At 38.5% G+C, this 13,214-nt stretch overlaps 1 protein-coding gene across 1 annotated transcript in view; it reads right to left on the bottom strand.

The window, feature by feature from the left end:
- Positions 1-13,214, bottom strand: part of fras1 (Fraser extracellular matrix complex subunit 1) — a 203,055-nt gene that overhangs the window by 64,287 nt on the left and 125,554 nt on the right. Inside the window, exons 21-26 of the mRNA XM_017705134.2 lie at positions 12,456-12,611; positions 11,124-11,270; positions 9,963-10,109; positions 3,018-3,158; positions 789-929; positions 124-264 (exon numbers count right to left, since the gene is read on the bottom strand). Of these exons, the coding sequence (XP_017560623.2) occupies positions 124-264; positions 789-929; positions 3,018-3,158; positions 9,963-10,109; positions 11,124-11,270; positions 12,456-12,611 (873 nt within the window). The remainder of the gene's footprint in view (positions 1-123; positions 265-788; positions 930-3,017; positions 3,159-9,962; positions 10,110-11,123; positions 11,271-12,455; positions 12,612-13,214) is intronic.

Here is a 13,214-nt window from a genome sequence, read left to right as displayed (position 1 = left end):
ATCTTGTGTCTATTGTATTGTAAGGTTCCGTCTAATAATAATCCTATAAAGAAAAACAAGATGTATGTACAGTCATATGTGAAATTTTACATTTATTCAATTGAACTGCAAACTCCTCACTACCTTGGCATTCTCTGGCCTTCTTGTTAGCATAGTATCCATGACCACAATCTGGAGTGCACTGTCCATTCTTCTTAAATGTGTTCTCAGCACAAACACGACACTGTCCTGCACTTACACACTCCACGCAACTGGAAGGGCATGCTGGGACATAGAATAGAGTGGAGTAGTCACACAGACATTTAAAGCAACTAGAAAACTATGGAACAGAAAAGTTTGCATATAAAATGTATATGGTGTTAAAACTAGTCAACCTAAAATGGAAAAAACTAATTTATAAATTAATAAAAAATTAATTTCCATCCATATAAAAATATGTGATATTAAAATTAGACTGCCTTTAAAAAGACAATAAAAGCAATTAATTTGAGTCTATATAAAAGTATGAGGTGTTAAAAACTAGCCGAGCCTAAAGAGAAAAGAAAAACAGTTCATTTGCATCCATGTAAATTATGTGGTATTAAAATTAGTCTGCCTTAAAGGGAAACAAAGAAAAACTATTAATTTGAGTCCATATAAAAGTATGTGATAACAAAATTACTCTGCTTTAAAGAAAGGACCAATTAGTTTGAGCCGTGTAACTGATCTCATTAAATAGCACCTGCTGTTTAGTATTTGAGTTGATTATAAATCATATGCTTATAGATCCAATTAAAAATGTGACACACCAATGCAGCGTTGTTTGGTGGGGACGAGAAAGTAGTGTTTGCCGCAGTCCAGCACACACTGGCCCTTCAGAGCAGTGTAGGGGGTCTGACATTGGTGACATTGGCCAGGACCGTCACACTGCTCACAGTGATCATCACACTCTACAGGAGAGAGAGAGAGAGAGAGAGAGAGAGAGACAGACAGACAGACAGAGAGAGAGAGAGTGCTGTGTTAACTTTTACATTAAAACTGGGCCTTGGAGCAATGGAATAAGGTCTTCTGGTCCAACGAGTCCTTTTTTTACATCACATGGAGGACCATACATATGTGGAATTTACCTGGGGCAGTGATGGCATTAGAATGAAGGCAATGTGATGCTCTGGGCAATGTTCTGCTAGGGAACTCTGGGTCTAGGCCTTCACAAGGATATCAATTTGACACATGCAACCTACCTATACATCGTTGCAGACCAGCTACACCCTTTCATGGCAATGATATTCCCATTCCCCCATTACTGCTACTACTTCTACTAATAATAATAGCAACACTTTCTCTTTCTGTAATTTTGAGATGGTTCCTAACTCTGAAATTGAAATGGGAGCAAACAGTGACAGCATGGGAGTTGAAGCTTCATCTGTGTCAAATAACATCATAAATGCACAGTTCAATAAAAGTTATACCTGTAATATATTGTCATTGCTATTTTGGACACAGTTACTCTAAAAAGAAAAAAATGGAACTGTGAATATCACAAACTTTATCATCCAATGCCACTCAGTTTAGCTTGATTGTACAAGAGCTGACAGTGGTTTTCCCAAGAGCCAAGCTGTATTGTCTGATGCCTGAAACCTGACACTGTGATCTGAGAACGTGCAAAAATGTGCTCTGTAACCTTGACACCCTCCCCGTGCCTGTTTAACCAGTGCAGCTCAACAGCCGCATTTCTAGAACAATCTCACCTACGTTAGGTTCAATACATGTGATAGTAATGTAGGACATCACATCACAGTTCATGTTCAAAGGTTCAGTTATATTAAGGTATAGGAATACTACTGTCTTGCTATGGTTGGTATGAGATAAATAAATAAATGAACAAGCAGTAAAAGCATTAAATGATTTTTTAACATCAGCATTTCTTTTGGTTTTTGGGCTGAAATTTGACAATGAAAAAGTATACAACACCAACATTAAATGAAATGTATGGTGGGGCTTTTTCACTGCTTCAGACTCCCAGTGGTTATGGCTTCTTAGGTGATAGAACATCTTGTAATTTCCATGAACTCATGTCATATGAATGACATCCAATTCATCAACATGCAAATTCAGGATTAATGAACACTTTATTTACATGTGTCAGCACTGTGTTTGCTATGCCAGCCAAAAGACATTCATCTGATGTTTAAGGTCACATCAATGCATTTGTTCAAGTATAATTCAAACATACACATAATTGTCCAGTCATGAGGCCTATGCCAATAACCTTAGCACTTAGCTTTTATTCCTCTATCACTGTTTTTCAGCTTTGCTGTCTCTGTGCTGAGCGCGCCACCAGCAAAGACAGCCGACTTAACTATATAAATATCATTAGCTTGTCTGCCAGGCTGCATTTGGAATAAAGAGGCTGTACTGCCATTAAAAAATGGCAAAGCAAGGTCACTGCAGCTGGAGTATATAAGTACAGACACCACAGCCTCTATTTTTGTAATTACAGGCATCAGTTGAGAATGATTTTAGAGTCTGATGTACACAATTTTCCTCTAACCCCAAATGTAGTAGATCAGTAAAGACATGTTTGATGTCTGAAGTTTGCTTCTTTGATTTTGCACTGAAGCTAAGAGGCTCAAGTAGCTAACAAACAATGGAAGTTTAGAGCCACAAATCACTAGAATAATCAGTACAATGCACTGTCTACAAACTGTGTTGCATTGTTACGATGTCATAAGCCAACTTTCTTGTGTGGTTTCTGACACTGCATGGCACTGGTATCTACAAAAATCGAAAAATTTAAATAAAAACATTGACTGCTTGTTGGCTGCTACCATTTTCAGTATTTTTAGCTAACATACTAACATAAAATACTTGCACGATAATATGTGGTGTATGTGAGTTTTCATTATTTATTTTTTATTAGCTACATTACTCTTGTAAACTTCAGACACCAAAATGCCGTCACAGACTGATTACATTTAGGGGTGAGTTGTGTAAATTAATTTTTTTGTCAAACTATTTTAAATATGATTGACACTCACTGAGGCATCGCTCTCCATCCCGGTAGAACCCAGGAGAGCAGGATGGTACACACACGCCATTCTGCAGAACATGGCCCTCCATACACTGCAGACAATCACTGCGGAGTGGACCACGGCAAGAGTTACAGCTCCAGTCACACTCTGAGAAAGGGGGGTGGGGGGGGGGGGATGGGGGACAGAAAAGCAGAAACAAATTACACTAAATACAATGTAAAAATTTTTAATTTTTCAATATTTCAATGAACACACTTTATTTTCACTACTTCCATTCTTTCTGAGTGACTTTCACATTTTTACATGCTTCTTGTAACACCTGAAAAGTTCAGTCTTACAAGTTGGTTGCATTTTTGCTTCTCCCAATCCAAGTAATCTCAAACATATTCAATTATGGGGTGGTCAGTCTATTGCTCTGAGAACACCAGCAGCTTCTTTGTGTCATCTGCAAATTTTAATGGCTATTTCTTTTTCTCAGTAATATCTTCTTGACAGCTACACATCCTTTCAAACTCATAGTGCTGAATTATCTTGAAATGGATAAAAACATGGATTTTTTCATATATCAATCAAGAGTGGAGCTTAATCACAAATTTTTTTCACAAAGACGAAAGCTTTAAGTGCTGTTTATCTGATGGTGACAGTTTTGATGGTCTACGGCGTCTTGCATGGTTGTTAAGAGTTCCAATTTCTCTGCAATTTTTAATCATTTTTTCAATTCCAATTTTGGACATTCTTTTTTTATTTGATTAAATTATTTTCCTTTGATTTTACCCTTTCTTAAGTAAGCAAATTATCTTGTACGCATTCTCAGAAATTTCTCCTTCTTATCTGCACACGCTGAAGTAATTTGGGTAACGCTTTACTATTCATAAGGCAACTTGACACCCTGCAAAAATGTTTATGAATGCTTATTCCAACAAGCGCCATGCACTGTAAAGGGTACATCAAGCAATTTTGAACAAAGTTAACTAAAGTACTCTTTATGACAGATGATGTCTACTGGAATAAGCATTTATAAACATTTATGCAGGTTTATGTTAGTCATCATGACAAGCTTATGTAGGTGTCATGTAGTCTTATGAACAATATCCTAAAATAAAGTGTTACAGAAAGTTGCAGGGCGGCTATGGTATGTCTAGGTAGTTGCTTGTGTGGATGTTAGTGTCTCTACAAATGGGAACATAATGCCAATTACTCTTTTGAGAACAGATTTCTTTTTTTGAGAACAGGTTTATGTGCAATTTACTGCTATATACACATATATTTTCTGTTTTTTCTTCTGAAATTGTACTTAATGGCTATTTTGACTGGAAATGAAATAAACTCTTACTACTTCTACAGAGTCTATACTTTACATACACTCTGTAATACAACCCATTTCATATTTTATCCTGTAGACATACTATATTGGTCCAAATGCATGCAAATGTATTTTCCTTCATGCAATATTTATGTGATGGTTTTGTTTAGCTTGGTGTTATATTTTAGGCATCAAAAGATTCAATTGTATTCTGTGATCATGTTTTGAGGCAGCAAATGCCTATAAGAGCAGAGATTCTTTCCTATTAAACCATCCCTCCCTCCACTGCAGCATAAACAGATACATTCTGCTTCTCAACTGTGTGAAGGTCAGATTGCCATCACAGGTCATTTCTATATGCATTTTATAGCAACGGTCAGTATGTTATCTGGAATAGATTTCTTCCTGTGCTATTACTATCTGAACAAACTTTCCTTTTCCTCAGATTGGCTGCCTCAGATTCCTCTGAATGGATTCCAGCATTGATTTCTATCTTCATTTTTTTCTCACAGCAGGCCTGTTTTATTGATGTGTGTGTGTATATATATATATATATATATATATATATATATATATATATATATATATATATATATATATGAAGTTGGATTGGTAGGTAGCCTTGCAAACATGCTGTTTGAAGATTTCAGGCAAGTTTCGTTTGGTGAAAAATTAAAGGATTCTAATATCTACCGCACCTACTTCGCCTCAACTCCACGACTCATCTCTTCTGCAGCTATCCAGACAGTGAAACCTTTAACATTTGGGCCAGATGGATGAAATAACTCAACAAACAAACAAAAACAACTATATTAACAATTACAGCATCCAGCAACCTTCCCTCACCCTCCTGCAGGGGTAAACAATCTAATCCTCAATACTGACAGACTTCACGCTAACAGACAAAACGCTCAGTGCACGCTCTCTCTCCCATTTTCTCATTACACCTATTGACCCTTATTTCTATATACACTCTCCAAACACTTCATTTGAAATTCCTTGCTAGGAGCTCAACCTTGCTGGGGCAAAGTAAGAGACTGTTGCTCATCTGCTGATGAAGATTTTGTGTTAATCATTCTGTAGTCCTTCATCATTGGTCAGTTTATGACCACAGAGCTCATGCTGATTAAGGTTTTTGGGTGGTGGACCTCTCAACCTATCAGCAACAATGAGATTTGTGCAAAAACTCCAACAACAGTACTGTGCCTGATAACACTCTACCATACAATTACCGCTTCAGTGTCCGTGCTGTGCTGAGAATAGCCCACCACCCAGAAAATGTCTGGCCAGCAGTGGCCCTATGGTCAGAAACTGACCAACGATGGCTGACAAAATGAGCAAGGCAACAGATTGGCTATAGTCTGTAATTGTATACCTAGAGTGGGGTCCAAGAGTCTGAGATCACTTGTGAAAATGCTCCTATTCTGCATTCTTTTCTAATTTAGTTCATAGGCTTCTTACACATTAAGGCTTCATTCACTACATCGACAACAATGCAAACTGGCTCAGTTATTCTTCAGTTTTGGGAATGTGTAATAACACTTCCCAGCCATTTAAATGGTTAACACAAAATTTTAAATTATAAATAACATCATATAAGCATAACAATTTGAGTGAAAAGTTGAATCTTTGACATTTTTACATGAGTTTCATTTCTAAGTAGTTAATATGTCACTCTTAATGTCATGACAGTGAGCATTCAAGTCCAAAAGTTTATGCAAAAGCCTCTGACGAGTAGGTCAGATCCAACTGAGAGTCATCTGACCATGAGCGTGGATAGGAGAGACAGGTGACAAAAAACACTCTGACCTTTTTATACAAAGGCCTTAATGTGGTCAATGTCATAAATTTGCTTAGATTTGAACAGTGACCTGGAAATAGTGCAGAATCTTTAAAATGTGTTTGTCATTTTACTTTATATGTCTCTTGTTTTTACAACCCCAATTCCAATGAAGTTGGGACGTTGTGTAAAACATAAATAAAACAGAATACGATGATTTGCAAATCCTTTTCAACCTGTATTCAATTGAATACACTACACAGACAATATATTTAATGTTCAACAGATAAACTTTATTGTTTTTTGCAAATATTTACTCATTTTGAATTTGATGCCTGCAACATGTTCCAAAGAAGTTGGAACAGGGGCAACAAAAGACTGGGAAAGTTGAGGAATGCTCAAAAAACACTGGTTTGGAACATTTCACAGGTGAACAGGTTAATTGGAAAGTGTCATAATTGGGTATAAAGGGAGCATCCCTGAAAGGCTCAGTCGTCCATAAGCAAGGATGGAGCGAGGTTCACCACTTTGTGAACAATTACATGAGCAAATAGTCCAACAGTTTAAGAACAACGTTTCTCAATGTGCAATTGCAAGGAATTTAGGGATTTCATCATCTATAGTCCATAACATCATCAAAAGATTCAGAGAATCTGGAGAAATCTCTGCAAGTAAGCGACAAGGCAGAAAACCAACATTGAATGCCCGTGACCTTCGATCCCTCAGGCGGCACTGCATTAAAAACCGACATCATTCTGTAATGGATTTTACCACATGGGCTCAGGAACACTTCAGAAAACCACGGTCAGTGAACACAGTTCGTCGCTCCATCTACAAGTGCAAGTTAAAACTCTGCCATGCAAAGCGAAAGCCATATATCAACAACACCCAGAAATGCCGCCGGCTTCTCTGGGCCCGAGCTCATCTGAGATGGACTGACGCAAAGTGGAAAAGTGTCTGGTGGTCTGACGAGTCCACATTTCAAATTGTTTTTGGAAATCATGGACGTCGTGTCCTCCGGGCCAAAGAGGAAAAGGACTGTCCGGATTGTTATCAGTGCAAAGTTCAAAAGCCAGCATCTCTGATGGTGTGGGGGTGTGTTAGTGCCCATGGCATGGGTAACTTAACATCTGTGAAGGCACCATTAATGCTGAAAGGTACATACAGGTTTTGGAGCAACATATGCTGCCATCCAAGCAACGTCTTTTTCAGGGACATCCCTGCTTATTTCAGCAAGACAATGCCAAGCCACATTCTGCACATTACAACAGCGTGGCTTCATAGTAAAAGAGTGCGGGTACTAGACTGGCCTGCCTGCAGTCCAGACCTGTCTCCCATTGAAAATGTGTGGCGCATTATGAAGAGCAAAATACGACCCTGGACTGTTGAGCAACTGAAGTTGTACATCAAGCAAGAATGGGAAAGAATTCCACCTAAAAAGCTTCAACAGTTAGTGTCCTCAGTTCCCAAATGCTTACTGAGTGTTGTTAAAAGAAAGGTGATGTAACACAGTGGTAAACATGCCCCTGTCCCAACTTCTTTGGAATGTGTTGCAGACATCAAATTCAAAATGAGTGAATATTTGCAAAAAACAATAACGTTTATCTGTTTGAACATTAAATATCTTGTCTTTGTAGTGTGTTCAGTTGAATACAGGTTGAAAAGGATTTGCAAATCATCGTATTCTGTTTTTATTTATGTTTTACACAACGTCCCAACTTAATGTGCAATTGGGGTTGTACTTATAATGTCTTTGTTTAAACATTTTCAAAATTCTAAAAACTTTGTTTATTTCCAGCTTTAAATTAAGGAAATCCCAGGTGCTCACTGTAATTTTGTAAGGACTTTTGATGGGTAGAGCTTTTACAGTGCTTGGAGACTCTAAGATTAAGATAAAAATTAAGATTAAGATTAAGTGACCCTTATTAGTCCCACAATGGGGAAATTTAAGTAAAAGGTAATAAAGTGGACAGTAAATGTGGATAGTAAATGCTGTGCTATCAGATCTAATCTGGGTTTTTTGTACTGAAATAGAATCAAATATTTACACACATCTAGAGTAGACTGCATTAGTTTTGGCTTCTACTGACTTTATGTCCTCTGATGCTTCCTTTATTTGTAATCTTGGCACAGTAGCTGCAATAGATTTACTACATCTAATGTAAGTCACTCTTGATAATATCTCTCGGATGTGTACTTAAAGAGTTTTTCATTTATCTTTCATCTTGCAAGGAGTGTCCTGGTCCCTCTCAAGTGGAAGCTCAAGGTAACAGACAGCGAGGTAATATCTACAGTGAATTCAACATCATTAATACCTGTATACCATCACACTATGATGCCAGTGACCATGATACCTTCTAGCCTGAATCATCTCATACATGCTTTCTATTAAATTGGACAGCTGCACAGACTGTCAATAAAGCTGCTGCTACTGGCTTTAGCTACTTAACTGAGTCAGGATTTAGCCATGATGATAATTACATATATGACTTGCTCCTGTACAAAATAAAGTAGAAAACTTCAAACACCAAACTTCCCGGCTGCTCGACTACATTTGGATGAGGGGTGCAACTATTCCTTTAACCCTCCCTTTCTCATCATTTTGCATGCTATCTCTCTCCTACACTCACCCCTTCCCATCTCTTGGAACAGAAAATTCCTTATTTTTTCTTTCCCCTTAATCTTTTCTCTCCTCTTTCTTGCTAATAAGCGGCACTGGAGCCAGAGTGCTTTGAATCGGGCGAGTCAAACAGAAGTAAATCTCATTAAAGCACTCTCTCTCCAACTTAAAAGGCCTTGATCGGAAAGTATTCACTAAGAAATGCAAACAATAACTTCCTCTTAAAGAGATATCAGTAATTAAAGAGCTGACTTCAGCTTCGCTCATTACACACACAGCCGTTCCTCGATCAAACGGCACCTTAATGCGCAGCTTCTTTTCAGTAAAAAACAGTGACAGCACTGGGGTGTAATAGACTACTGTGGTATAATGGAGCATTGTGGAAGGGAGGTTTCATTAGACAATGGCTGTGGGTCGATTGTGGAACTGAAGCAGGAGGGAGGATAACGAAAAATAGTGATTATGTTTAATAAGACACACTCTCTCCCACAGAGAGAAACACACACGCACACATGCAGACACACACACACACACACACGCATGCAGACATACACTACCAGTCAAAACTGAATGGATGTTTTTTAATCCTAAAGACATTCTGATATAAAGGTTTATGTGTAAATGCTTGAAAACCTTGGTGAAAAGGCAAACAGTGAAGCTGACTCCTATGTATGATTCTATTTCCAGTGTAACAGTCGTATGCAAAAGTTTGGGCACCCCTAGTCGAAATGTTTAGTTGATTTTCTGTGTGAAAATAAGATAATATGCTCTAGAGAGAATACACCTTTACATGTTAATGCACAGTTTATAAATGTTCATTTGTTGATTTTAACATATGGGGGCACAAAATATTACCTGAGGTGGCTGAAGAGGCCTAAGCCTTCTCACGTGGAAGGATCAAAAATTAAAGTAAATAAGAAATGATATAGAATACAACCAGTCTTGCACTCTCACAATCCTTAAGGAACCCAAAGGCACTCAGTTCTTGCATCTTGTGCTTTTATTTTCTGACTTCAGAAGTCTATAGTGATTTCTCTGGGACACAACACTTCCTAACTGGCCCTTAATTTGGTTTCAATCAGGTACACCCCATCCCAGGCCCTGCAAAAGCATCCTCAGCTACAGTACGCCTTCTGAACTTTGACCAAACCTCCGTACCTCTGTGTTGGCACATCAAATGGCTTTGATATTATACCTGGATATGACACAGTATAGAGTTAAACTGGATGTCAAAGTCAGTGAGCTCACCTCTGCAGGTGCGCGTGGTGGTGTTGAGGTAGTATTGCTGGGCACAGCTCTCATACTGACACTCGCCAAACAGCAGCACCTTCGCTGGGTCTCTGCAGGACGTACACACTCCGGCCATCTCACAGCTCAGACACTGTCGGTCACACTCTGTAAAACACACATATATAGCAGTGGAGTGAATAATCCTGCTGTGAACATACGCTTTTAGATCAAAATGGAACTGGTTATGAAAATTTTACATTCATAGGATGATGGTGAGACTTAACAAGTTCCAAACAAAAAATACAGTAGCAAAATTGTGGTTGTGGACTACCTAAACATTCAGTGGTGTTAAGGTCTGGACTCTAGAGGGCAAAGTCCATTGTTCTGAGAACAACAGCAGCTTCTTTGCTTGACAAGTACATGCTGACCTTCTGAAAAGTGGGCTTCTTATCCTGTTGTAGAATTAATTTTCTCCAAATCAAAGGTTTTCCAGAACATATTGCATTGTGTATTAAAATTTTTTGTACTTATCAGCATTCATGACACCATCAAAATCAAACTCCAGATGTTATTATACATTCCTAAAAGTGCACTGGTGACTGTAGCCATATTCAAAGAGCCTTTCATTGCTTTGGTGGTGTACATGCTACCTTTTGTTATTTTCAGCAATCCCAAATTTAGACTCTTCAGTCTATAAAACCTTACTCCATGACTCAGATGTTCAGTTTAGGTGTTCTAGTGCAAATTTCAGTTCTAGATCTAGTGCTACATGTTCTTGCAGACCCTTAGCACTGAGTTGTTTTCTCACAGTGGAGGGATGGACAGGAACATGTGGACTTTTTTCAGGTCTAAAGCAGAACTGGAGCTTGATTTTCTCCCATCTCTCAAAGATGCAAGCAAGATACGTATTTTCTGGCACCTCAGTATTTCCATGTGGTAGGCTTATTTTTCAACATGTAGCTAAGCTGTATTCACTAGACTACTGCTTGGTATGCGCAACCTTCCGATAAGTGCCTGGATGCAACATAACATATCCATTTCTACTCAGGAGAGTGATAACTAGCTGATGAGTTGGTGTCAGAATGCTAAAACACCAAAATATGCAGAACATGTGGGCTACAGGACCATTGAAATAGGATACTGTAAACTGTTTATTGTATACTGTACTGGAGTACTTACTTTTACACACACGACTTTCATCAGCGTAGTAGCCAATGGGGCATCGGGTGGTGCACATGCCGGATGGGGAAAGCACAGCAGTGGTCAAACATGAAGTACAAGCTTGAGGCCCCTCCCCACTGCAGTCTGCACAGGAACTGTGGCATTCTGGGAAATGTAGGTATAAAGATGTAGTGCTCCTCAGGACAATGAACACATATTATTAAGAGAGCGTAGGTTTGGTTTTCATGACTCCTGATCTTCATGACTGTGTTTCCTTTGGCTTCCTTGAATTAATTGTCTGGAAGGTTTACACCAATTTTGATGATCATAACAAATGACTGTGAGCAACAGTGATGTTGCTCTTTATACAATGTAACAGCCATCTCACTCTCTACTTCATTAGAAACCTTAAACTCTGATTTGAATGATCTTTGTACTTTCTCATTTGTAAAGCAATTTGAATGACCACAGTTTATTAAAGGTGCTCCTCACCACTGTCTAACTACATGTTATGTTCAGTATATCATTGTCATTGCCAGCTTGATAGTGGTCCACTGGAAATTGACCACCGATGAACGATGACTAAGACAAACTGTGCATCAGTCGTTGAGCTAGTCTGTAACTGTACACCATCAAATTAGAGCTATCAGAGAGGGGTTAGTCATAAAGTAGCCATTTGTTTAGATATCTTTGGCATTTTCAAGGCTTAGACCGTAATTCAGTTTGTCAACTGATATCTCTGAGATTTCATCAAAGCTATTACCAAAGGCATAAAAAAACCTAAAAATATCCAACTATTTAAAAACATTCAGATCCTTTGGAACAGCCAGACACAATAAAAAACTTTTCATTCATGTTGCTCTGAGATTCTAAAATGCACTCACACAGATTTACGCACACATACTCTCCATAGTCTGATAGCTGTGCTATAAAAGCCCATCATAATATTTTATATAGCATCCATGTAAAGATGCGGCATTAAATTGAGGCTCTACATCACGCTGGCTAATAAAAATAAATACAGCATCCTCTCCACACAGTCAGAGTCAGGTTAATGCACAGATATCCAGAGATAATTGCACCCAGTACATGAAATCAGAGCCTTCAACTAATGGAGTCGTGCACTATATTACAGGCTGTGTGGGTAGACAGGGTCGAAATGTGGAGAAGAAAACAGGAAAAAACAACAGAAAATGAGGCCCATGCCAAGGATGCTTCTAATGATGGCTCTAAATCCATTGATGCTGAATGGAAATGTATTGAATGTCTAGGACACTGATGCTGCTTCACAGTGTGTGGATAAATATAGAGTTATAAGCTCTCTCTCCTGCTCTCTTTCTCCGGACTCACTCTTGCAGGCTCCATGGTATTTGTAGTGTCCAGATGGGCAATGTTCAACACAGTGGTCTCCCAGCAGCAGCATACGGGACCCTTTACACCAGAGACACACCGTCCCTGAGCCAAGCTGCAGATCTGCCGTACACCGTTGACAACCTGGCTGACAGTCTGAGAGAGAGAGAGAGAGAGAGAGAGAGAGAGAGAGAGAGAGAGAGAGAGAGAGAGAGAGAGAGAGAAAGAGAGAGAGAGAAAGAGAGAGAGAGAGAGAGAGAGAGACAGAGAGAGAGAGAGAGAGACAGAGAGAGAGAGACAGAGAGAGAGAAAGGGCAAATAATCACATAGTCACACAGTTTTTGGAAAGAGTAAAAATACATAAAATTTTGACTGAAAAATTTTTACTGCTTTTGCTTTTTTAAGGATACGCAGGCTTCAAAGCACAAACATATAAGACAAGAATATGAATTACTTGATTATGTGAGTTTGAAATAACAATTTAAAGGCAATGTTTCCTTTGCTTTCCTGTGCCAACAATGTTCTATAGCCAAACTTTCAAGTCAGTGTTTGGTAATTTAAACTGTCATATTGTCCTATGTCCTACTGACAGAACCATTTGTTAAATCAAATATGTTGTGTGCAATTTTTTTTCTAGTTTTTAACTAAATAATGAGCAAACCAATATTTATGCAGTCGAAAAAAGCATGCACTTTCTATTTGGGTTTATCTTTTGACCTAATGTGTTCTGAATTTTGGTTCCACCCAAAAACATTTTGA

Source organism: Pygocentrus nattereri, chromosome 20 (assembly GCF_015220715.1).
Source record: "Pygocentrus nattereri isolate fPygNat1 chromosome 20, fPygNat1.pri, whole genome shotgun sequence".
In the NCBI taxonomy this organism is placed as follows: Eukaryota; Metazoa; Chordata; class Actinopteri; order Characiformes; family Serrasalmidae; genus Pygocentrus; species Pygocentrus nattereri.
Note: the sequence above shows the minus strand (reverse complement) of the source record. Positions and strands in the feature narration are given on the sequence as shown.